The sequence below is a fragment of the Bos indicus x Bos taurus genome, chromosome 2 (assembly GCF_003369695.1).
Source record: "Bos indicus x Bos taurus breed Angus x Brahman F1 hybrid chromosome 2, Bos_hybrid_MaternalHap_v2.0, whole genome shotgun sequence".
Taxonomy (NCBI): domain Eukaryota; kingdom Metazoa; phylum Chordata; class Mammalia; order Artiodactyla; family Bovidae; genus Bos; species Bos indicus x Bos taurus.
Genome location: NC_040077.1, coordinates 98,336,764 through 98,363,752, shown reverse-complemented (window position 1 = coordinate 98,363,752; position 26,989 = coordinate 98,336,764). Strand labels below are relative to the sequence as shown.

Below are 26,989 nucleotides of genomic sequence, written 5' to 3'. Positions count from 1 at the left end.
GGACAGGGACTAAGGGCATGGTCTCCTCTGAATGCCCCCAGGTCTCACATTAAACTTTAAGCCATAACTGGAAGCTGGACAAATACTCTCATACTTGTGACTTAATAATACTTAATACCATTATAATGTGATGAGTCTCTCATATGGTGTGATGTGTCTCTCAACTGCCATTAAGCTTCACAATTGCAAGTCATCTTGTTAGCCTCTGTTCTAACTGTTCTCCATCGCCCTTCTGGCACCTTTATGAAGCAAAATCCCAAGTTAATCTTTGCAGAAACTTCTCCAAAGCCACCCATCCAGTCTCCAGAGTCTAATTTGCTGATACTAGGGCACCCTACTGCAACAGCATCTATAATAACAACCCACTACTTGAAAATACCTGGCATTATTGTAATCATAATTTTATTGACATGTACAGAACTGTGCAGGGTTTGAACTGATTGAAAGAATGGCAGGGGTGATAGATCAGACCATCTATTGTTTTTATATGCCCAGGGATTGCTAACCTCCAATGAAAGTGAAATATCAGTTGAGAAACATCTAGTATTTTTTAGAAACTTTATAAACAAATAGTTTGTAGATTCTTGCAATAATTATTCCAAAGAGTAATAAGAGTTTCCTGGCTCCCATTTTGCCCTAAGATTTACAGTTGACTTGCAATAATAAACCAGTGATATCCTTTTCATCGTATGAAGATATTCACTTACAATTACTACACCCTGCTTTGACTTAGAAGGTTTACTAGGTAATAATATTTCAAGAACTTCCACAGTACACTGTGGGATGGGCTGACTTTCTTAAGCCCATTAGGCCACTGCCCTTTAAGAACTTTCAGTCAGTCATGGAGAACTTTTAATTATGTTTAGAAAATTTCTCAAATAATGCCCATGTCTTCTTCAACTCTGAATCTTTGATATTTAGAAATTGAAATGTGAATGAATGAATGTAATGAGGGAAAAAACAGAGGTTTGGAGGGGGTAATATTCGTTTCAGTTTGGGATATATTGGTTTTGAGACATCTAGATGGAGGTGTCCAGCAAACTGCTGGAAACAGAGGATGGCTGAGGATAAAGACTTAAAGATGATAGTTTGAAATGGGAGAGTGGATAGACATGAATGAGCTGGCAAAGGGGAAAGTCAAGAGAAAATGCTAGACACAGTCACAGAAAGAAGCTGTGAGACCAACTTAATGGAAAGCTTATATTCAGAGGCCAAGGAGACAGTACTAAGAGTAAGCCATGTAGAAAAGGTGTAACCAAGGGAAAGAACGGAGTCCTTTTAAAGGTACTAGAGCTTTTTTTCTTTCTTGTTTTTAGCTTATTCACTTACTTGTATTGGCTGCTACAACAGAAAAAGGCAAAAAGTCAAGGAACATACAGATAAAAAAATTTCCATTATTGCTCAAATTTGCTGGCTTTTTAGTGGAATTTTAAAAATATTTCCCCTCTTCTCTAGCACCATTAAGGTCACTTCCCCTACCAGCTCCCAGCACGTGTCCACAGTCATGCACACAAGCACACACTACCTACCTGAATTCCAATCAGGATGCCTTTCTGGGGTAGCTTAAATCCTGTGGAAAGCATTGCCTTTAGGAAAGCTGTATGAATACCTTCACCAAAGCAAGCCACCTGTTTAGAAGAAATGAAAAAAAATAAAGGAAGCAAATGACAGTCACCCAACCCTACCAAAAAAGAACCACAAATGAAGTCATAGATTCCTACGCTAGATTTTATTGAGTTGCCCAAAGACCATGCAGTCTGAATCTAGGGATTAAAAGTCTGGCTAGGGCAGATGTATCTTATGTTTTTAATTAAACATAATGAATGAATAAGCAATTCTTTCTCCATCCAACAACACTCCATGGAGCAACATAACTGGATTCTACTGTGAGATATTTGGATACAAATTATAGCTTCTGGCCCATAATATGGTGAGCTGCCAAATGTTAATACGACTTAATGTTTAAATAATAGTATATGTATGTATGCTATGCAACAATGCATGAATTCATGGGTCAGTAGCACAAATGCGTAACTGCTAATCAATTGGTTAGGAGTTATTTCATACACATGGGAAAGCCTTCTGAAAAATTCAGTAAATCTGTGAAAATCTCAAAGGAACTTCTTCATTATTATTACCTTCATAAAATGAGGCAATATACCTTGCTAGCAGTTCTTAATACTACAGCCCAAAGTAAAAAAAAAAAAAAGAAAAATTCAAATTAATATAGTGTTGGGATATACAGAGCCTTCCTGTAGGGTAATAGCACTACAATATAACTACAAGTTGATTAGCTACCCTAACTATAGAAAAAGGAGTTAATCTGAGTATGATGGAAGTAAGCCTTGCCATGTACATCATTATTTGACAAAGGTACAGAATCACCATTAGAGTAAATAACACTGACGGCTAAATTCATTCCTTAAGCAAGTGACTCCTTTACTGTCAAAGGAAAGTTCTCATGACTATGATTTTCAGTGGACCACTAGGACCTGTTCAAGTACTGGCTAACCAACTTAAGGAATGTCAACCGAAGTTAATGGGACCCAAACCCTACTGAAAGAACCTAGGCAATTTCATTTTAAGTGCATATACAAACACAAGGTTTCAGCAGTTTTGTACAAAAAAAAAAAAAAAAACAGAAAGTAGTTAAGGAGGTGCTAATGGTAAAGAACCCGCCTGCCAATGCAGAAGATGAAAGAAACATGGATTCAACCCCTGGGTTGGGAAGATTCCCTAGAGAAGGGAATGGAAAACCACTCCAGTATTCTCATCTATAAAATCCCATGGACAGAAGAGCCTGGTGGGCTACAGTCCATGGGTCACAGAGAGTCAGACACAACTGAGCACAAAGATTAAGACTATCATCCCCACCTCATCATTAGGAAAGCTAAAGTTTTATTTAATCCCACAACAAGCCATTTTAACACTGAAAATGTCTCTGGAGCATAACTGAGATTTCACTGAGCTAGAATTATTATTCTGATTTCAGTAATAAAATAGAACTTGTAACATCACACTAAGTGACACTTGGAAATATGACTCTAATAATGGAAGAGGAATTATCTCTCTGTACTTCTAAAACAGATACGAGGAAGGAGAGGGCTGAATTTCTAATTCTCTCATATGTTCGTATTTCAACAATTCCAATAATGTATGTCTGGAGGCAGAATGGACACAGGTTCTGAAAACAGATTTGCCACAGCAGAGAAAACAGCATTAAGGAAAGCAGATCTCACCCTGATCTGAATCCTAGGCTAGCTGAAAACAGCCCTGCTACTGAGTGACCATGGGATCAAGATGAACATCAGGGGATCTCCTTAAACGGCAGAGAAATTCAACGTTACGTCCCTTGTCTTCAAGTTAGGTTTTCTCGTCTATTAAATTAACAGAAGCAGCAAAGATACTAAGAGAAGGCAATCATCAGTCCAAATACAAACAAGATAGCCATTTGATCCTCACTGCCTCCCTTCCTGTCTCACTTGGCTTCTCATCGCAGATTTTGCTTGTAACCAGGCAACCATATAAAACATCACATATTTGTTGCAATTAAGTCTTTTCCCCTTTCAGGTTTTCCTCAACACCAAGAGGAAACAATGATGCCTCCCAGTCTGATGTTGCCACTCTGGTGTGCACTGATGAGAATCTGAAGGTTGTGTACAGTAAGTCTGTCAAGGGCTAGGTGATTCATACAATGTCCTGACACTGACACGTAGGGAACTCTCTGGAATCTGACAGCTTTCTACAAGAAACACATTTCACATTTTTAAAGAAACCTCCAGCTGACAAAGGCTCCAACACAAGTGAAGAGGGACATCCAGTGGTCAGTCTCATTATAGTTTTTAGATAATCCCCAGGCGGCTACAGTTGCTTTGAAAAACAGTGGTTCTGGGACTTTGCATATACCTGCAGATCCCACCGTATGATGGCCCCATTATCTTTCTACTGTTGTACATTCATTCTACATGTTGCTATTAAAAGCTCAATGATCTAATTTCACAATAGCAAGGCAAATTAGAGGGGATGAGAGGTGCTTTACAGAGAGACCTGAGAATCTTAAAATAAAAAGACCTGGAAGGTATTTACCTAGACATCTAAAGAAATATTTGAAAGATGCTCCCAATTTGTAACGTGAAAATGAATGAAACACACAGACAATATAGCCAACTGTTGAACTATAAGTGAGAATTTAGGCTCTGGGCTACAAAACTCAAGGATTTTTTTCTTAGCTCAAAATTCCCAGGCCATTTCAGACTTATTCTGATCACAAAAGAAGTGTCCTGCTTACTACTTACTAAATTACTTTACTATATTCTGATCATAAAGCCATAGACTTCAAAGTAGATTTAATGAAAGTGTTCATGGATCATTAACTAGTTACCTCTCCAGTGGAAGCCATCTCACATCGTAGAATGGGGTCAGCATCTCTCAACCGGGGCCAGGAAAACATTGGAGCCTATCAAAATAACGGGTAGGAAAAATATGTGAAAGAAGGGTATAACAAGAATAAAGGAGGATAATTATATTTAGTGAATCATTTCTCATAGGATTCATTTAGGCTATGGTAGACACATAAAAAAACATCTTTGGTCCAAGCAACTGACTTGAAAAATAGCTTTAAACCTGTGTTCCAAGAATTTCTTGAGCTTTTGGCCCAAAATTGGGTTAAATAATCACAATTTATTTCTGTAAATAGGGCCCCAGTGACCAGTCTAAGCCAATGTTTCTGATCTAGCCTACACATATTCTTACTGGAGTGATTTCAAACAAAGTCTACTGGGCATTGATCTCCCCAGACACAGAGTTCAAACACTTTTTCCTTGGTAGGCTTTTGAAACATTCTTCTTCTTGTTCTGATCATTTGGACTTACAACAAGCCACCTTGCCAGAAATGTCTGTCTGCAAGCTGACTTCTGAGACATTAAGCTGTTATTGACACCTCTTAAAAAGCTTTGAAAAATATTCTTCTTGGAAATACTTTTGCCCAGAACTTTCATATGAACTAGAACATAGATAGGAGTGCTTTCTTTCCATTTATTTTATCAATGCAGTTCACTAAGAATCAAATTTTTGTTTCTTCCATATATCTATTTATCCAGCCTAGACTATTCCTTCTTTGATTCGGGCATGCCTCTAAGTCATTATGGGAATTAATTCTAGCTTGGAGTTATTTCACTGGGTCATCTTAGTCATTATTACATTATATTCCTGCCTTCCAGCCTCTCTCTACCTCAACCATTGATATCTACCCACCTCACTAGGACAATATTAAGACTGACTATGAAAAAGTAATTTGACAAAAAAATCAAGATTAATGTACAAGGATAACTAGGAAAGAAGTAAACTAGAAGACAGTGCATTTTGAAAAATTCACATCTATCCATCAGTATTGCTACTAGTTGGAAATTGTTTCAGACACATGTGTGTATATATTTGTGTGTGTATTCCTGTGTCTAAGAATAAAGAAACATGAGTTTGAAATTCGTATTCAGAATCTCCAGTGGAAAAATATTTTGGGGGTCCTTCTACTTACTGGTCTCAAACAATAAAACCCTATGTATATATAGTCCCATTGAAAATTTAACAATTTGTGTTGTGTCATAGCATCCAGGAATAAAATGCTACCCTAAAATAAGAAGTGACATTCTACCTCAGTGTACTGTAAAATCCAGGGAATCCTAAATTATTAAGTTAAATAAGATTAATAAATATTTTTTAATTTACAGCTTCAACTTAAAACTTCCACTGTAAAAGTCAGAAGTCAGAGTCTCAATTGTAACACAATTATGGTTGAGGTCACTAGTATATATAAGAACAGAAAGCTCTGAAGGCACCCAGAATATGTAAATATCACATAAATATATTATACAATATAAATTAATTTCATTGTGTACTTTATCTAAAAAATTCAGATATGTTTATATAATATCTCACTAATCCTCATACTGTCCAGTGAGGTAGTTAAAGGTCATAATTATAAATACTCTGTTCATGGGCATACTGAGGCAGCTAGAGGAGCACAATGGATTTATTATTAAGTTATTTGAAATATACAAACATATACAGGCATTTCTTGTCTTATGATGCTTTGTTTTATTGTGCTTCGCAGATAATGAATTTTTAAAAAATTGAAGGTTTGTATATTATGGCAACCCTACATCAACCAAGTCTCTTGGTACCATTTTTTCCAACAGCATTTAATCACTGTGTCTCTGTGTCACACTTTGGTAGTTCTTACAGTATTTCAAACATTTTCATTATTATTACTATTGGAAAAAAAGATTATGACTCACTGAAGCCCCAGATGATAATTAGTATTTTGGAGCAATAAAGTAGTTTTTGATTAAGGTATGTGCATTGTTTCTTTAGACATAATGCTATTGCACACTTAACAAACCACAATACAGTGTGAATATAGCTTTTATATGCACTGAGAGGCCAAAAAATTAGTGTAGAATTAATGTGGTGGTCTGGAACCAAACCCACAATATCTCCAAGGCATGTTTGTATTTAGTGAACAAATCTTACATTTTCCTGGTCATTCTTCATAAAGGTGCCATCAATTTCATTACCCTCACAGTACCGCTACAACAAAATTATACCACTAAAGAAATCGGAACTAAGCAAAGGTGGTCAAGGCAATAAAAATTTAAGTAACACCACAAGGTAACACTTTTACAAGACTCATGCATTCCTGAAAGCCTCGGCATAATTCAAGCCTTATCCTAAAAGATATATCCAGAATTTCTATTTACCAACTAAACCGGCAGCATTAAGCATCACCTTCATAAATGTAGTTTATGTCACTCAGCTAGTTGGTTTCAAAGTTATGTAATTCTAAATATTTTTTTTTAATTTTTGAAATGCACAAGAGTACACATAAAGTTGCCTATAGAGAAACTGCATTGCATTATTCAAAGCGAACATTATAAATCCCTAGTCTAGCACTTTAGTTAGAAGGTTCATAAAGTATCAAGATTATTTTTAAAAATTACTTTTGGCTAAGCTGGGTCTTTTTTGCCCCATGGCATGTGAGATCAAACCCACATCCCCTGCATTGGAGGGCAGATTCTTAATCACTGGACTACCAGGGAAGTCCTAAGATCATTTTTTAATGAAAAATTATTCCTTTAATTCCTTTGGAACTTAAAAAAATGACTAAGATTTTTGAAAATATACCTTAATTGCAACATAGTCGGCTGGAATTATGGGATGCTCCAGTGTTGGAAGGGGTTTCTCATCAATGTGCTCTCCAATCATCACCTTGGTGGCCACATCAATGAAGTCGATTCCAAGTGTCTTGGAAACAAAGGGGAAGGATCGAGAAGCTCTCAGGTTACACTCAATCACCTGGAGAGATAACAAAATTCAAAAGAAGAGAAAGGATGGTGAGAAACAATGACAATATTCAACTGCTCCCTGCAACTTGGGCCCAGCTCTTGCTTTGCCAGCCTCTTCCTTGTCTCCCCCTGATAGACTTATTTTTTAATTGATTCATATTTTAATTTAAGGATAATTGCTTCACAGAATTCTGTTGGTTTCTGCCAAACATCAACATGAATCAGCCATATGTATACATATATTCCCTCCCTCTTGAACCTCCCTGCCCATCCCACCCCTCGAGGTTGTTACAGAGCCCCAGTCTGAGTTCCCTGTGTAATATAAGTTTCCATGTTCCTCTCTTCATGCATCTCACCCTCTCCTCCCTCACCCGCGGTGCCATGTCCATAAATCTGTTCTCTGTCTGTGTGCCACCTGTAGACTTTTGCTAACTGGTTTCCCTTTTGGTCCCATGGTGGCTCAGATGGTATAGCATCTGCCTACAGTGCAGGAGACCCAGGTTCGATCCCTGGGTTAGGATGATCCCCTGGAAAAGGAAATGGCAACCCACTCCAGTACCCTCGCCTGAAAAATCCCATGGACAGAGGAGCCTGGTGGGCTACAGTTCATGGTGTTGCAAAGAGTCGGACATGATGGAAGGACTTCACTTTCTTTCTTTCTTTTCAGTCAGTATCTTTGAACTCTGACTTTTTCCCACCCCTTTCTGCGGTTCCATCCCCACACTCTCTTGACATGCGTGCTTGTGTACTCGGTTGTTCAATCGTGTCTGATTCTTTGTGACACCGTGGACTGTAGCCCACCAGACTTCTCTGTCTGTGGCATTATCCCAGCAAGAATAGTGTAGTGGGTTGCCATTTCCTCCTCCAGGGGATCTTCCCAATCCCAAGAATCAAACCCGCAGCTCCTGCACTGACAGGCTAATTCTCTATCACCAGCGTGACCTGGGAAGCCCCACAAGCTCTTGACAGATTTGTTTTTATGCAGAGTTCAGATCATGCCACATCCCTACTGGAAAGTCTTCAGCGGATTTCTACTGGCCCTGATAGTGAAGTCTAGTCCTTGACAGCCTTCTATCCTCTTGCTTCAGTGTAGCCCTCTATGTTATCTTGTACCACTTTCCTGGTCTCAGTGTTTCTTTCCAAGTTTACGTTCTATGATTTCCCTGGAAATATAATCTTGATAAACTGAACTGGTCACTATCTCCTAAAACGCACTGAACTTTCCCATAGATGTTGTATGTGAACTGCTCTCTCTATCTTCCTTTACTTGTTATTCATTCCTTAAGACCCAGCTCAAATTACAAAATCTTCCTTGAAATATTTTATTATCCACCCAAACCAGGCATATGACACTCAATTACATGCTCATACACACGTGCAGGCACAGACCCCCACCCTCACCACCCCCGCCACACACACAGGCACTCCCTATTCTATGCCTCCAATATCACTTTATTCGTACATTCCTTCCAGCAGCTATTATATTCTAACTTACAGTTATCTATAAATTCATCTTCTTCCCAGTTCTCACTAAATTATGAATCTCTGAGAGCAAAAAATTGGGTTCTATACATCTTTGTTGCCACCTTAGGACTTTGCATAGTAGGTGAGAAACAATATTGGTTACTGATTAGTTACATTAAGTAGATTAAATTAATTAAGACTAACCTCATCACCTTAACATTTTTGAAATTTCTTTCTTTTTTATTTTATTGTATTTATTTATTGGTAAATGGTATCCAAAAGAGCTTTCTTTTCCAGGAAATGAATAAAGCAAAACTCCAGTGCATGTAATTATGACCATTCCACAGTAATCCGAACAGATTACTTTGTGATGGTCACCGCATCCATCTACACTGTACTGTAGGTGGCAGACAGTGATCTTCTCTCCAGTGGATCAGGGTGTTTACAGAGCTGTCACTGACACATCAGTGCCTCCAAGACCAGTGTTTTCAAACAGGCAGGTATTATATGCTGTGCAACACCCCACACTAAGACACAATCAGCTGCCAGGGTCTCAGCTGCTCTGTGGCTGTGTTCACAGAGGGACATAAACCAACAGGACCTAACACAGCAGTGGTGTCCCTTCAAACAGTTTTGCATTTCTTACCAAGACATCATTTCCTTTGACAAGAAACTGGACGTTGAATGGGCCAGAGATGGCAAAAGCCTTTGCGATCTTTCGGGTAGCATCCTTCACCTAGATCAAAAGGACAATGATACCATACTAAAGAACATTCCTTAGTTGAAAAACAAACAAAAAAGGTATAGCACCTTAAATTTAGATTTCTTTCATTCTCTTTACAAAGAACTATATCTCCACTAATAATGGAGTAATAATATGTAATAATAATAATGGAGTAATAATAGAAGCCATTCTTAGGTTTCTATTAACAAAATAATAATTATACTAAATGTTCTAAATATTCACACCAGAACAGCAGGGAAAAGAGCAAATAATGGTACAGGATTATCTTTCTGCCAAATGCCCCTATCTACCTACCATCATATACTCTGGTTTCATTCTGAGGGCTAAATGGAATCCTTTCAGTCTGGTTGCTTCAGCACCAAAAGCTGCAGTCCAAACTCTGTGTCAATCTAATGACCCACTTGCTGAGAAGTATAGGCCCTGAAATTATATGGTACTGCAAAGAGACCAGAGAGATTTCTTTTATGTGCTTTTCTTTTCCCCTGGACTCTGCAAGGGTGGATATTATGGTCAGAAGGAAACACGTTCCCTTGCAGGGAGGTGTGTGTAATCTACAGGAATTCCCATATCCAACCAGAGCCAGAAGGATCACATGCAAAGAAAGGGCACTGGCTGCTGGAATCAACAGCTCCTCATTCACTGATCTTACATGCCTTTGCAGTTCAGCAACTCAATCAGTTACAAAAGGAAGCAGGGTCCATGACACATTGAGCTTTGAGAGATTTCAAAATATCTGAGTTTTGAGATCATTTATTCCGATATGAAAAATTAAAGCACATTTGAAATCCCAGGATACTGTTCCTTCATGCTGCTGCTAATCGCAAAGCAACCTGCTACCTTCACATTCTAGAACAAGGTAAGACCTTTGGAAACCAGCCCAACGTACAACTAGCCAGACAGGCTGCCGAGATTCTGGTGGCAGGATTATTGGGAAGTCTCATTTAAATAGCTAATCCTCACCTCACATACCTGAAGACTAAAGGAACATTCCCCAAGTTATTTATGATGGCAGTCTTTAAGATGAAACCTAGCAATGCATATTGAATACTGAGGCAGAATCATCATTCTTGGAAAGGTCATTAAAGTAGCAGTTTCAAAACCACTGGAAGAGACATATCTTAAAGTACTTTCTGGGTGAGGGTAAGGGTAGACAGTGAAAGCATTGGTTCCAGAAGGTTCTCATGTGACTGCTGCATACCTGCTTCTAACTGAGAAATATTACTTTAGGTGCTGCTCACCTGTAAGTGGCTCAAATATTAGAATCATCTGTAGCAGTAGTTATCCAAATGTAGTCCCTAGACCAGTAGGAATAGCATCACAAGGGAACTCAATAAAAATGCAAATTATGGGGCCTAGAACTACAGAATCAAAACTGGGGATGGAATCCCACAACCTTTTAACAAGTCCCCCAGGTGGTAACAGTGAGCTCAATTAGAGGACTATTGCACTAGAATACAATCAGAGTTCTAAAGGGCAGAAAAGGAAGCTGTTATCTTTAAAATACATAGCAAACTCAGAGGAAGAAGTCCCCTTCATAATTAAATTTTACCTGAAGTATGTACTATCCTACTACTTAGTTTAAAAAACTTTTAATCTTTTCCTGTCTTCCACCTTTATTTATAAATGACGACCTTTTCAATGGCTCCTTGGCTGATGGTTTGTGTGGGCAGCATCAGAGTGGCATCCCCCGAGTGGACGCCCGCATCCTCCACGTGTTCAGAAATGGCATGGGAGATGACCTGTCCGAAAGAAGATTGGAGAAAGGGTTGTCAGCTCTTCTTCAGTGAAGCTGCTGCCTGGTGTACCCCTTAATTCTAACAGATACCTCCAGCACTGAGCAGTTTCTTTGCTAAGTCTCCAATATGGGGGCAGAAGGAACTGCACATGCAGCCTCACCAAGCCTCCCTGTTCAGTGACAGATCACCTTGTGGGGCAGCTGAGAATGTCTGAGAGCTTACCTCCCTATTCCATTGATTAGAATCGGTATAAATGCTAGGAAAAGAAGGTAACTAAGCCAACTCATGGCCCTACTGGTAAAGAACCCAACTGCTAATGTAGGAGACACAAGAGACATGGGTTCAATCCCAGGATTGGGAAAATCCCCTGGAAGAGAATACAGTAATCCACTCCAGTATTCTTGCCTGGAGAACCCCATGGACATGGGAGACGTGTTGGGCTACTGTCCACAGGGTCTCAAAGAGTCAGACAGACTGAGCAACTAAAACTTTCACACTAAACTTTCAAGCCAACTTGCAATGACTTTTAAGAATAGATAGGAAACTAAAGCATTCTGGGGGCACTGGAGACATCTTTGTCCTTTCCTTCCAGGTTAAGTTTTAAACACTGGAAAAGAAGACAGAAGAGGTGAATTCAAGCTTAGGTAAGTGTCATAACTTAGGTGGGTCAGAAAGAAAATGTAAGATCTGAAGATCAAGGGATTCTTATCACCTCCACACCATCACACCATAACCAAATGAGCTAATTCACCACCTACAAGAGATCTTTAAGTGAAAATTTGAGACAGGAGGGAGTGCGTCTTTGGTCACTCAGTCATGTCTGACTCTTTGCAACCCCATGGACTGCAGCTTGCCAGGCCCCTCTGTCCATGGGATTTTTCAGGCAAGAATACTGGAGTGGGTTGCCATTTCCTCCTCCAGGGGAATCTTACTGAAGATAGAAGGAAAACAAGAGGAAAGTATTCTTGTCCTCTTTTAAAGGTAAGAAAATCAAGGCAATATAAGAATAAATAATGCAAGTACAAGTGTCTATATGACCAAGACAGGATTTTTGAACCCTTATCTGTCAGATTGCAAAGTTTATGGCCTCAGTCACTATAAGCTAAATGTTAACAGTAGGTGTGTCTTCAGAAAATGAGAGTGGGGGAGAATAATTGGATAACTTTAAAAGACTTTAATAAATTACAGTGAAAATTTGTTTGTCAGATTTACAGATGACTTAAAGCAAAGTGACATTTGAGTGCCAGTACTCCTGCTGTCGCTTCCCTGAGAGCTCAGTTGGTAAAGAATTTGCCTGCAATACAGGAGACCCTGGTTCAGTTCCTGGGTCAGGAAGATCCGCTGAAGAAGGGATAGGCTACCCACTCCAGTATTCTTGGGCTTCCCTTGTGGCTCACCTGGTAAAGAATCCACCTGCAATGCAGGAGACCTGGGTTTGATCCTTGCATTGGGAAGATCCCCTGGAGAAGGGAAAGGCTACCCACTTCAGTACTCTGGCCTAGAGAATTCCATGGACTGCATAGTCCATGGGGTCACAAAGAGTCAGACATGACTGAGCAACTTTCATTTTCACTTTCATTCCTGCTGTCACTTATGAGTTCTGGGACCTGGACAAGGTACTTTAGATGTTTAGCCGTGGTTGCCGATAGGAATGAAAATGGTATCTGTCTCATAGAATGAGGATAAACACAAGTACAGTCTGGAATGATATTTAGTGTAGAGTAAGCACTCAAATTTTTTATACTGTCCAGAAATGGGCAGGCAATGTCCCACTGATCAAACCAGTCAATCCTAAAATAAATCAGTCCTGAATATTCATTGGAAGGACTGATGCTGAGGCTGAAGCTCCAATACTTTGGCCACCTGATGCACAGACCTGACTCACTGAAAAAGACCCGATGCCGGGAAAGACTGAGGGCAGGAGGAGAAGGGGGCAACAGAGGATGAGATGGTTGGATGGCATCACAGACTCAACGGACATAAGTTTGACCAAACTTCAGGAGATAGTGAAGGATAGGGAACCCTGGCATGCTGCAGTATAGGAGGTCACAGAGTCAGACACAAATTAGACACTGAACAGCAACAATGTCCCATTGAGCTCTGAAAACATTATAACATGTCTGAAGTACGATGTCCATTTCTGAGTGTGACTGTTTAAAAATTATGTGAACAACCTGAAATACTTCCAAAAGAAGGAATCCAGAATGATAAGCAATGTTGGGGTCTAAGAGAAGCTTAGGGAAAGAGCATATCCTAGCAAATTGGAACTAAATAAGGCCAACAGACCAGCATTACTTTACAGCACAATATTTGAAAAAACACAAATGTATGTAGGTCAGTCTTACATTCTCCACTTCCACATTGGTATAGTTCACATTTCTCTTATTTTACACCTCAGTCTCAAATAAGTAAAATGTTGAAAAGAGGAAAAGATTAAACATATGCTCCATAACTCTGGAGGTCAGGAGGTCAGGGATGAAAATTCTAGGGAGGCGTACATTAGAAAAGGAATATATTAGAAGTCCAAGAAATAAAAGCAAAAACTATATATATATATATATATATATCATGTTGCATTTATTATGCTTTGTATAACCAAAAGAGTTAAACAGAAAACAAATGACAACTTTCCAGGGATAGGAAGGAAAATTAAGACAAACTGAGACAGCATATTATAAAGCAAAGACATCACTTTGCCAACAAAGGTCCATATAGTCAAAGCTATGTTTGTTTGTTTATTTGTTTTTTCTGGTAGTCATGTATGGATGTGAGAGTTGGACCATAAAAAAGGCTGAGTGCTGAAAAATTTATGCTTTCGAACTGTGGCGCTGGAGAAGACTCTTGAGAGTCCCTTGAACAGCAAGGAAACCAAACCAATAAATCCTAAAGGAAAACAACACTGAATATTCATTGGAAGGACTGTTGCTGAAGCTCTAATACTTTGGCCACCTGATGTGAAGAACTGACTCATTGGAAAACACCCTGATGCTGGAAAAGATTGAAGGCAAAGGGAGAAGAGGGCAGCAGAGGATGAGATGGTAGATAGCATCACCAACACAATGGACATGAATTTGGCAAACATTTAATGCAAAGATGGGCTCAATAAAGGACAGAGATGGTATGGACCTAACAAAAGCAGAAGTATTAAGAAGAGGTGGCAAGAATACACAGAAGAACTGCACAAAAAAGATCTTCATGACCCAGATAATCACAGTGGTGTGATCACTCACCTAGAGCCAGACATCCTGGAATGTGAATTCAAGAGGGCCTTTGGAAGCATTACTATGAACAAAGCTAGTGGAGGTGATGGAATTCCAGTTGAGCTATTTCAAATCCTAAAATATGATGCTGTGAAAGTGCTACACTCAATATGCCAGCAAATTTGGAATACTCAGCAGTGGCCACAGGACTGGAAAAGGTCAGTTTTCATTCCAATCCCTATGAAAGGCAATGCCAAAGAATGCTCAAACTACCGCACAATTGCACGCATCTCACACGCTAGTAAAGTAATGCTCAAAATTCTCCAAGCCAGGCCTCAGCAATACATTAACCATGAACTTCCAGAAGTTCAAGCTGGTTTTAGAAAAGGCAGAGGAACCAGAGATCAAATTGTCAACATCTGCTGGGTCATGGAAAAAGCAAAAGAGTTCCAGAAAAACATCTATTTCTGCTTTATTGACTATGCCAAAGCCTTTGACTGTGTGGATCACAATAAACTGTGGAAAATTCTGAAAGAGATGGGAATACCAGACCACCTGACCTACCTCTTGAGAAACCTGTATGCAGGTCAGGAAAACCAACACAATATTGTAAAGTAAAATAAATAAATAAATAAAGCTGGAAAAAAAATTTTTTTAATAAAGTTAATGTAGAAAAATGGGGCAAAAAAAAAAAGAACTGGACATGGAACAACAGACTGCTTCCAAATAGGAAAAGGAGTAGGTCAAGGCTGTATATTGTCACCCTGCTTATATAACTTCTGTGCAGAGTACATCATGAGAAATGGTGGGTTGGATTAAGTACAAGCTAGAATCAAGATTGCTGAGAGAAATATCAAAAACCTCAGATATGCAGATGACGCCACCCTTATGGCGGAAAGTGAAGAAGAACTAAAGAGACTCTTGATGAAAGTGAAAGAGGAGAGTGAAAAAGTTGGCTTAAAGCTCAACATTCAGATAACTAAGATCATGGCATCCAGTCCCATCACTTCATGGCAAATATATCACTGCAGATGCTGATTGAAGCCATGAAATTAAAAGACGCTTACTCCTTGGAAGGAAAGTTATGACCCACCTAGACAGCATATTAAAAAGCAGAGACATTACTTTGTCAACAAAGGTCCACTAGTCAAGACTGTGGTTTTTCCAGTGGTCATGTATGGATGTGAGAGTTGGACTATAAAGAAAGCTGAGCACCGAAGAATTGGTGCCTTTAAACTGTGGTGTTGGAGAAGACTCTTGAGGGTCCCTTGGACTGCAAGGAGATCCAACCAGTCCATCCTAAAGGAGATCAGTCCTGGGTGTTCACTGGAAGGACTGATGTTGAAGCTGAAACTCCAATACTTTGGCCACCTGATGCAAAGAGCTGACTCATTTGAAAAGATCCTGATGCTGAGAAAGATTGAGGCCAGGAGGAGATGGGCACAATGGAGGGTGAAATGGTTGGATGGCATCACCGACTCAATGGACATGAATTTGGGTAGGCTCCAGGAGTTGGTGATGGACAGGGAAGCCCGGCGTGCTGCGGTTCATGGGTTCACAACAAATCAGACACGACTGAGCGATTGAACTGAACTGAAGGAGATGGTGAAAGACATAAAGCCTGGAGTGCTGTAGTCCATGGAGTCACAGAGTCAAACATGACTTAATGACTACTCAATAAAAGGGTGCTTAAACTGTAGATTGTATAAGAGGTCATCATTACTATAAATGTAATTTTTTTTAACAACACTACTTTGAACTGTTAATCTGGAAGAAAAAAACAAACAGAAAAAAACTTTATCATTTTCAGTAGATTGTAAAGTACAAGATGAAGTCCAAGATAAAATCCATTTTATTTCCTTAAAGCAAATAGAATGATATGGACTCTAAACTACCACTTTCTCTGTTTCAAGATAAGTAATAAATGCCTTACTAGTAAAACCTTAAAACTAAAGAAAGGCATTCTTCATACTTTCATTTCTCCCTGAAGTTAGGGACATTGATTATATTAGTGATACCAGATGTGATGTGGTAAGTCATTTTTATATTATTATCTTTATCCATCAGCTCTGTTTAGTTTTGTCTTTATTAACCCAATAAAAAGGGGGAGGGTGGAAAAATCAAGAGAGACGAAGAAGTAGGGATTCAGTTAGGAACTTCAGAAAGAAAGTATCAGATTTTTTTATGATATCCAGTGAAACATAAAAGGAAACCCACAGACAAAGGAAAATTAGAGAGAAAATCTATTCAAAAAGAATGAGTACAGGATGATAATTAATTTTGAATATCATCAAAGAGAAATTCTAACAACATGAAAAGCAGAAGAAATGATACCTATGACACAACTGAATTGTCAGTGAATTTGAACATTTTTTTGACTGAGCAGCTTGTCCATTATTATTAGAGACCTATTTTGTAGAAATCACGAGCTCTAATCTGTGCTATATTTCTAAGTTGCCAAGGAAAAAATTGATGGGAAGGCAGGGATGGGGGAAGAGAGGGAGGATACAACACTTACTCGTCCATCTTTGCCGACAGCATCCATTTCCACTTCCCGGGCCCCCTCAATAAATTTCGTCAGCACCACTGGGTGTTCCTGTCATCAAGGAAAATGGTGGGGGTAGAACCTTTAGCTGAAATGTTATGTAAAGTGTCAAGTAAATCATGTACCTTAAGTCAATACTTGGGCAATACTTGAAAAAAACTGCTCAACACACAGCACAAATTCATTAGCCAATTTGTTTGGTAAGAACAAGGTCACTCTCTGCTTACAGTGAGGAACAGGAAATCTTTCTCCAATTTTGAGTCCTCAGTGAATTGAACATGAGTTTTGAAATTTCAAATGTAGACTCTAGGTGAGTTAGAGAAAACAAGGAGGCAAAGGAGAGGACAGAATGAGGTTCCTTTTCTCGTCTCCAGAATTATAAATATCTCTCTATTTTATTTATATCAGTTTTTGGATCAGGTATTTTTTCTCTTCCTTATCTTTTCCAAGCACTACAATTCCCTCAGTCACTTCTCTACATGAGAATTGAGAATGAACTTAGAAGGAGAGAAGTATTTTGTTTCAGTTTTGTTAGATCAAAGATGGAATTATTTACCTGAAATTGGCATGCTTTAAATCACTTCTACAGTATGACGTTTGCAACTGCAAAATCAAACATTCTTCAAAATATTCTTGCTTTCTCAGCTGTTTCAGACCCCTTAATATTCTTTAATTTCTTGCCCCTCAGCTCCTCCACAGCAGTACTGCAATGCCCTCCATAGCCCAATCACTACGTGCTTTTTCCAAACTAAATGAAGTGGTTGAATGAAGACCTCCAGAGTTTAAACATCTCTTCTCCTCTTTGCGCGAGACGCTAGCACACTGCACACTTGTTTTCTTGTCAAAACCTGCCTTTACCTATCTCCATGCCTCTCCTCCCCCAGTGTACACCAGCTTCTCTCCTCACTTCATCTTTCAAATTTCAACCCATCCTTCAAGGCTTGGCTCCAATACCACTTCCTCCCTGAAGCCTTCTCTAAACATATTTTTGCTCTGAACACAAACCCCTTTTGCCCACTATTATGGAATTCATCATCTTTGGCATGTGTGTTGAATGTAATCTATCTTATCTCCTTAGCAGAGCACTTTAACTAGAATGGAATTTAGTGAAATATTAAAAATAACCCATGTCTTATGCCATAAATAAGCTGTTCTCTTCTTACATTTATTATTAAATGAAGAAACGTTCCCAATTCCCTTTTCTTCAAAAGCCTATTAGGCATTAAACTGTTGATTAGCCACACACATACACAAAAAAACTTTTTAATCTCTGTTCCTTCTGTTTAAAATATTGAGTATTTAGTGTTGGCAGGCCTGGTAGAGCTGTATTGGGACCTTTGTGGAAATTTTCCACAAAATATATAATGATAAAAATATAACTGCAAAAAAAAAAAAAAGAAAAGTTCAGTAGCTGTCTTAGTTTCTCTAGCCAAGCCTAAGACAGGGGGTCTTATTCAAGTGATTTATTAAGGGATTGAGAAAAGCAGGATGGGACACAGCAAAAAAAAACTAGGTAGTCTGTGGGGTCACTGGGGACTGGATTCAGCTTCACCCCACAGGGAGCTCTCAGTTACAGCACAGAGTAAGTCCTAACTTGAAGCAGAGGGCAGTCACTGTCCAGGGTTTGAGGGTGGTGGTGAGGTGAGGAGTCTTGCTTCCTGGTGCCAGAAGCTCCCATTTGACTGAGAATAGTTATCCTGAGTGGGCTTCTCAGGTTGCACAGTGGTTAAGAAGCTACCTGCCAATGCAGAAGATGTGAGTTTGATCCCTGGGTCAGGAAGAGCTCCTGCAACAGGAAATGGCAACCCACTCCAGTATTCTTGCCTGGGAAAGTCCAAGGACAGAGGAGCCTGGTGGGCTACTAAGTTCATGGGGTCATTAAGAATCGGACATGACTTAGCAACTAAACAACAAGTTATCCTGAGAAATGTAGCTGGGAGGTATCATCAGCTATCACAGCAGCTGGGGGGTGGGTGCTCCCACAGGTAAAGGATCTGAGAGGGGCAACAACATCATTCTCTATCTTGACCAATTAAATACCTTTACAAATAGCCCTTACTATGTTGAGGGAGAAGATTTCTTAATAAATTTCAAACTTTAAGCAGTTGGCTTTCTTAAAGCACTTTCTTCCTTAGGTATCCATGATCACATTTTCATGCTTCTTTCTCAGACTCCTTCATGGTTCTTTCTTCCCTACTCAGCCCTCAAATGCCAGTATTCTTTTCATCTCTTTCTTAACTGTTCCTTTTCCTCTATACTCTCCCCAGTGACTGCTTCCAATCTTAAAACTTCAGTTACAATAATATGCTATTGACTTCCAAATCTATATTTATCTCTCTCTCTTTAGCTGTGATCTTGATCTTCAATTTCAAATCTATATAACCCTCTCCTTTCAAAACATCTCTATTTGAACTCTTCACAGGCACCATATATTCAAAAGGTCAAAAATTAAATTTGATTTTCCCCTCTAAAATTTCTCTCCTTAAGTGTTCTTGTTTCAATAAATGGTGCCTCTGTCCATCCAGCTGTCTAAGGCAGAAACTCAGGAATCATCCTTCATCCTCTCTTCACCCTCCATCTCCATCCATTCACATCCTGAATGCACATCCTCAACATTTCTAGAACACATGCCCTTCCCTCCATCTGTACTATCACTGATCTTTTTTTCTTTTTTGGCCCCAACACACGGCACATGGGATCTTAGTTCCCCAACCAGGGATCATACCTGTACCCCTTGTCTTGGAAGGCAGAGTCTTAACCACTGGACTGCTAGGGAAGCCCCTTTACTCTCATTATTCTTATATATATATAATTTTATTTATTTATTTATTTGGGGGTGTGCCAGGTCTTTATTGCCACAAGGGCTTTTCTCTAGTTGCAGCAAATGAGGGTTACTCTCCAGTTATGGTGCATGGGCTTCTCACTGTGGTGACTTTTCTTGTTGCAGAGCAAGGGCTCTAGGGTGTGAAGGCTTCAACAATTGCAGCAAGAAGGCTCAGTAGTTACAGCTCCCAGCTCTAGAGCACAGGATCAATAGTTGTGATGCACGGACTTAACTGCTTCATGGCATGTGGGATCTCCCCGAATCAGGAACTGAATCTGTCTCCTGCACTGGTAGGAGGATTCTTTACCGCTGAGCCACCAGGGAAGCCCTACTATCATCATTCTGATCCAAGGCACTGTTGTCTCTACCCTGAGCTACACAATAGCCTCCTAACCTCTTTCCATGAATTCAGTCTTGTCCCAGATTTATTTCACTCTCTGTACTGCAGAAGAGAAATTTTTCTTAAACTTTCAATTGCTCCTTTTTTAAAATGGAACTATAATTGATTCACACTATTGCATTAGCTTCAGGTATACAGCACAATGATTCAGTAAGAAAATATGACTAAAATCTAAACTCAGTGACTGACAAGGTTCTCTCTATCTGCTCCTTCACTTTCTACTCTGTCATCATTATAATTAATACCTCCTACCATGTTTGGCATCCTAGGCATAAAAGTGAGTGCTTTGTCAGTTTCTAGAAACTTCATGCCCTTTCTCAGCTTCAGGCCTTTATACTTGCTGTCCTTTCTTACTTCATACCCATGATTTAAACCTTTTAATTCTGAATCAACAATTCTGAACCAAATTAAAAGTCCCTTCTTCAGGGACTGGTCCCTAATTCTTTTATACTTTCCCTCAACATCATGTATTTTTGCTCATCATATTTAATCATCATTATTTGATGTCTTATGTTCCTAATAAAGAGAGTCATCTGTGAGCACAGAGACTCTCTTTTCATGAATGTAATTCCTGATTCTGAGAATACTGCCATTATATACCAGATGCTAAATATGAATGGATACATAATAGCTCATCAAACTTGGGTCTCCTGCATTTCAGCTAGATTCTTTACCATCTGAGCCACCAGGAAAGCCCTACATAGCAGGTCATAATGAGTGGTAGTTTTACTCTAAGATCACTGAATTGAGAATCCCAGGTCCTGCTGTAGTTTAATGGAAGACTTCAACCTAGTACTCCATTAGGACATCTCTATGATACAACTTTGGGCCTGTTAGGATTCTATCCATATGGAAAAAATTATTTAAAAAATATTCTACCAAATAGAGGGCCTATGAAATCCAATATCCCAGACAGAGAAAACCTGCCTCATCACTCACATGAGACTAGCTGGGTGTAGCTGCTGTTTTCTCAAAACATCAGAGTTGCAGGATCCCTCTCAGGGAGTGCAACAGAGAAGAGGACCATGTCTGACTTTAGAACATATTAATGAAAACTGACCCGTTGGAAAGAGTCCCTCCTCAGTTATCTAACTTTCACACAAAAGTGAATTCAAAATCCACTTGGTTGCCTTTTTTTTTTACTCTTTGTCTCTCCTCATTCTTTATCATTATCCACTCTTTACAGTGAACAAATTTCTATGGGGAGCAGCTACCACACAGAGGAAGCGCCGCTTCATGGGTGCAGGAACTATCCACACTCTTTATTCCCCTTTGAAGTGCGTCTGATTTCACTGCCTGGCTCCCTCCAAACTCCACTTGCCTAACATCAAACTCTTCTCTATGAGTTGTGCTTTCTCTCTCTCTCCTTTTTTTTCTTTTAGCCCCAACTAGCTTTTGAAAGCTTTTAAAAAGAAAACGTTACTTTTATCCTCTACAGTATGAGGTCTGCAGATCAATAACCCCACTGGGTAAATCTTAAATGGATCACACTGAGGTAACGCTGAAGGAGAAAGTAAAAGCTGGGGGCAGTGGAGGAAGGTGGTTGAGTGGCCAGAAAATTATAAACATTTTCATTAACTTACAAACAGAATGTACCAGAATGAGAAAAATCAATAGGTGAGTGAGGGGATTTACTATTAAATTTGCAGGGTTTACTAAGGCAAAGAACATCTCTCCAGGTCTGAGAATTAAAAATCAGGGAAGCCTCACTTGTTCGTGATGACCATGGTTGGGCTGCCCTTAAGGCTGGGAATCCCAAGGGTAACTTGACCAGCATCTAACTCATGAACAGACAAAGTTCATGCTTATTCAGCCTTGCTCCTGGAGACTAAAATTGTATAAAACTCTATTATGATGAAATATTCACTGGTCTTCCCCTTCTTCCATTAACCCCAAGGATCCAAATATAATTCAATGCATTTGCGTTTTGTCATTTCTGTATTTGGGAGAATAATGGGTAGAAGGGAAAAAAAAAAGGAAAAACATCCTGTGCAAAGAAAAACAACATATAAAACAAGGTAGCAATTAACAGAAGAGGTAAAAGTCACCAAGAGGAAACAGGACACTACCTGAGACACTCTAGTGGCCTCCTCTAGGAATTTTTTCATCTCGTCTTCGGAGAATACCACATTCATGGCAGACCCGCTGAGTAAGAAGGAAAAAACAAAACAAAACAAAGAGGTCAATTTCTTTCACCACTTCGGAAGTAAAGCATGCTAGACACGATTGCTTCTCAGAGTAGTTCCAGGAAAGCTCTAGTTTCAATTTAGGGTGAGTAAGGTCTCTCTTTCTACACTGAAACTTTATGTAATCAACAGGACAATCAACCAAAGTAAAAAGTCCCCCAGGTTGGAGACGGTAAAAAGGGTGTGAGAACTGTGAGAATGCCCAAAGAGTACAATGGTAGGTCTTAGAGATGACACATTCTCAAGGTTCACCCTTTCTCTTTATCATTTTAACTCTCTTCTGGTTCCAGGTAACACTTAAAACTGTAACAAGATCCCTGCCAGGACATAGTTTTCTAAACTTGTGTCTTCAGAGTTCAGTACCTACAGCAGATTTTAACCCACAAATATGCTGTCAAAGTAGTTCATTTCACTATCTCAGCTGGGTTACAAAAGAATCAAATTTTTTTAGTAACATTTGCTAATATAATGTACAGTATCTGACTGAAATGTATTCAGCTATGTCCTTTGAAATTCTTGAGAAAGAATACTATCTGAAATCAATTTATTCGGAAAGTTTGCATTTGCAGAATGGGATAGGAGGGGAGGAAAGAAGGAAGACTAAGAGGAAGGGAAGCCATAAAGAAGAAAAATATCACTTTCTACTTCCTTTTAAAAAGTATCATTCGCCTTACCTTTTCTACTATACTGCAAATTTTATGCATAAAGAGCTTTCAATTTCTTCATCTATTTAAGGCAAGAAGGCTAAGGTAATAATAATGTTGATAATTCACAGCCTAAGAAACTAAAAGATATGGACTGAAATGATGAGAAGAAGCACAGAACTCAGAGTTGCTTTCTGCAATCCTCCTTAAATGTCTCTATGTTGTTGAAATTAACTTACATTAATACTTCAGAGAAGTAGTATTATCAGAATGTGGTTTACACAAAATGTCATTTAAATAAAAAGGAAAGTTTTCCACCTCATTTGAAATTTTTCATTATTTTAAAGGATCGCGTCTCCAATTCCATTTACACTTGCAAATTGTGCACAGCAAATTACGTTTCTCTTATTATCCCCTGTTCACTGAAATTGTTCCTCACATGTGGTAACATCTGAAGAAAATAAGTAACAATTGACAACTTCTCCTTTGATAGTAAAACTTAGTTTCCAAGTTTATTATAAAAGACACTGTCCATGTCCTCCAACATTATAATTCACTTATTAAAAATTATGATCTCAAAAAGAACCCCACAGTATTCAAACCACAAGCACTACTGGAAGGAGATGACAAGAGTCAAAGATTAACTTTCATTTCTGAGTATCAGAAAACAGAGGCTGCTGAGAGACACCCCAAGCTTGTTTTGTTTTTGCTCTTCAGTTTTTTTAATTGTCCTCTTCTCTAATGTGAAGATATCCTCCCTTTGCTTGGCAAGGAGAGGGCGTAAGCCATGCTTCTAAGATGAAGGACTGGACACACTGTTGTCACTCCCAGAAGGAAAAGCACTAACTGCACTGAAGAACAGTACCCAGGTCTTCACCCTGGCTTTGTTGGCGTGGGGATTGTCGATGGATTTACAAATTACTACACATCAAAGCCTAGTGCTCCTAGCATACAGAATGCAGTTTGGTATCTCCTATTTCTGAATAATTGTTTCAGAACACAATATATATTACCTCAAAACATAGGAAGGTCTCAACAAGCAGGGGAAGCCCACAGACTTCGCAAATTCCAATGCCTCATTCTAATGAACAGAAACAACAACAAATGCATGAATAGTGTAAAGCAGTCAATAAAAATGCAGAATGGTATCATTAGAACAAGTGGTAACTCAACTCCTTTTATTCTTCCTCTCAAAAGACACCATTAAAATGTAAATTGGACATAGAAATACATAAAATTTCTAGTTTCTAATTCTAAATATCAAATCTAGTTCAAAAATAGTGTGAACTTCTTTTCATTGTCGGAATCTTAATGAGAGTACTCCTATCAATTTATAACCCCCACTTAACTGCAATCATGGAAATACAGCGACTTTAAAAAGTAAATTCACTCAGCATAGTGTATTCTATCTGCCCTGCAGTTAACATCCACAGTAGCTAGCCTTCAGGTCGTGACTTTTCAAAAGGAAATGTTAAAAACAGACATGTGATTCTCTTCTTACCAAAGTGTTAACAGCTTTCCATGGTGCCTGAGCCACCTTCAGCTCATCCAAGACAGCTGAGAAGATGGAGCGGTCCTCAGCCCTGTCGATCTGCAGAGGGCTCGTGCCCATGATCTTGACGCCATTCTTGTACAGGGGGACTGCCAGGTTGTTTGGAATCTGGCCCCCAACTGATATGATGCAGCCACCACATGCCTGAAAAATATGTCCTCTTATCAGCTATTGGGTGATGAACAACTGGGCTAATACTACTGCTTCCATTTCCTTACCGAAAATGTGGAACATGATTGTGATATTTTCATTATTCCCATCAATGGATAATATTAAGTTATGCCACAGAGAGATAAACGGATTTTGTCCTGACTTTCCAGGCACACACACATGCATAGGCACACTAGTCACTAAGTCTTGTCCACCTCCTTGCAACCCCAGAGACTGTAGCCTACCAGGATCCTGTCCATAGAATTCTCCAGGCAAGAGTACTGGAGTGGATAGCCATTCCCTTCTCCAGGGGATCTTCCCAACCCAGGGATCGAACTTGCGTGTCCTGCATTGCAGGCAGAGTCTTTATTGTCTGAGCCACCAGGGAAGTCCCCAGGCACACACCATCCAAAATCTTTGTTAAGACTCCTGGAAAACTACATGTGATTAGCATGAAAGACTCCTGTATATGATTACCAAATACGACTTCCATACAATTACATGTCAATGTATGACATTTGCATGTGTGGCAATTAGAAAATCAAGTCAATGAGTATTTTCATCCTGTGCTTTATATTATATTCAATTAATTCTTGAACTACTGTTGTAATTTCCTGAATGGATACAGATCTCTCATTTTTTTTAAATTTTATTTTATTTTTAAACTTTACATAATTGTATTAGTTTTGCCAAATATCAAAATGAATCCATCACAGGTATACATGTGCTCCAGATCTCTCCTTTTAACACTCATCTCTGCTGTTCTTCTCCACTCCAGCACTTCACATTCAGATTGTGCATGCGTGCTAAGTCGCTTCAGTCACATCTGACTCTTTGTGACCCAATGGACTGTAGCCCGCCATGGACAGGCTCCTCTGTCCATGGGATTCTCTAGGCAAGAATCCTAGAGTGGGTTGCCATTTCCTTCTCCAGGGGATCTTCCCAACCCAGGGATCAAACCCACGTCTCTTACGTCTCCTGCATTGGCAGGCGTGTTCTTTTACCACTAGTGCCAAGTGGGAAGCCACAGATTCAGACTAATTGTTCACAAGACTCCTCACCAAGTTACTTCTGTATTCAGAGTTCTCCAAATGTTTCTGTTGCCTAAAGGGTAAAGTGTTAACTCTTTACCACCAGGGCCATTAAGGCTTTCCAGTCTTATCTACAATCACTCCTTCAGCGCCAGGAAGACCACCTACCCCCTGTCACTACCTACATGCATTCCCACCACTTAACCTTTCCTGGCCTTGTTTCCTTCCTTCCTTCTCCTTCCCCTTATCTAAACTAACCACCCCTGAAGTGCAGTCTAAATCCTAATTCTCACTTTGACATCCTCTGCCCTTCACTGCTGCTTGGTACCTGTCTACAGTACCCATAACTGATTTTAGTTCCAATTTCTGTACTATTTGCCATATAAGCAGTCCTTGAATTATTAACATTAATCTCCTATGAATAGTCAAAACACTAAGTTTTTTTTTAAGCCCACAAAATCTCAAATTTCTCAAGACAAGTGTTATAGAGATGATGGGGGAATCAGTGAGGGACGGTGGGGAATTGGATTTGGACTTAGAAGTCCCTCCCCTTCCTGGTTCCCTCTGTGAAACTCTCCCTGGGATTCCATCCCCTTGTCTATAAAATTAGGATAATAATACCTGCCTACTTCATAAGATTTCTATGTATGTAGATTAAATAGGATAATAAACATTAAAGGTGTTACACCTTGTAAGCATATAAATAAGACATTATTATTTATATTAGAAAATATTACAATATCAGATAGGCCATTGATCTTGACATAATTTATCTTTGCCTTAACAACCTACAATTGAATATTACTGAAGTAATAGGTGGCACTAGTGTTAAAGAATCCACCTGCCAATGCAGGAGACATAAAAGGCACATGCTCAATCCCTAGGTGGGGAAGATCCCCTGGAGGAGGAAATGGCAACCCCCTCCAGTATTCTTGCCTTGGGAATCCCATGGACAGAAGAACCTGGAAGGCTACAGTCCGTAGGGTTACAAAGAGTTGGATATGACTGAAGTGACTTAGCACACACACAAATGTTTTTCTGTCACTGTTTGAAATTATTCTGAAATATTACTGAAAGGGGCGAAACTAATTTCTCTCTGATAAGAGAAATTATATACTGCCTAAGCAAACACCCTGCAATTGAGTACTTAAATGCATTGTAAACATTATGGA

At 39.2% G+C, this 26,989-nt stretch overlaps 1 protein-coding gene across 1 annotated transcript in view; it reads right to left on the bottom strand.

Moving 5' to 3' along the window:
- CPS1 (carbamoyl-phosphate synthase 1) overlaps positions 1 to 26,989 on the bottom strand; it is a 139,753-nt gene that overhangs the window by 11,353 nt on the left and 101,411 nt on the right. The window contains exons 26-34 of the mRNA XM_027566563.1: positions 24,586 to 24,780; positions 24,098 to 24,165; positions 22,324 to 22,399; positions 17,004 to 17,081; positions 11,181 to 11,288; positions 9,451 to 9,540; positions 7,180 to 7,350; positions 4,382 to 4,456; positions 1,530 to 1,628 (exon numbers count right to left, since the gene is read on the bottom strand). Of these exons, the coding sequence (XP_027422364.1) occupies positions 1,530 to 1,628; positions 4,382 to 4,456; positions 7,180 to 7,350; positions 9,451 to 9,540; positions 11,181 to 11,288; positions 17,004 to 17,081; positions 22,324 to 22,399; positions 24,098 to 24,165; positions 24,586 to 24,780 (960 nt within the window). The remainder of the gene's footprint in view (positions 1 to 1,529; positions 1,629 to 4,381; positions 4,457 to 7,179; positions 7,351 to 9,450; positions 9,541 to 11,180; positions 11,289 to 17,003; positions 17,082 to 22,323; positions 22,400 to 24,097; positions 24,166 to 24,585; positions 24,781 to 26,989) is intronic.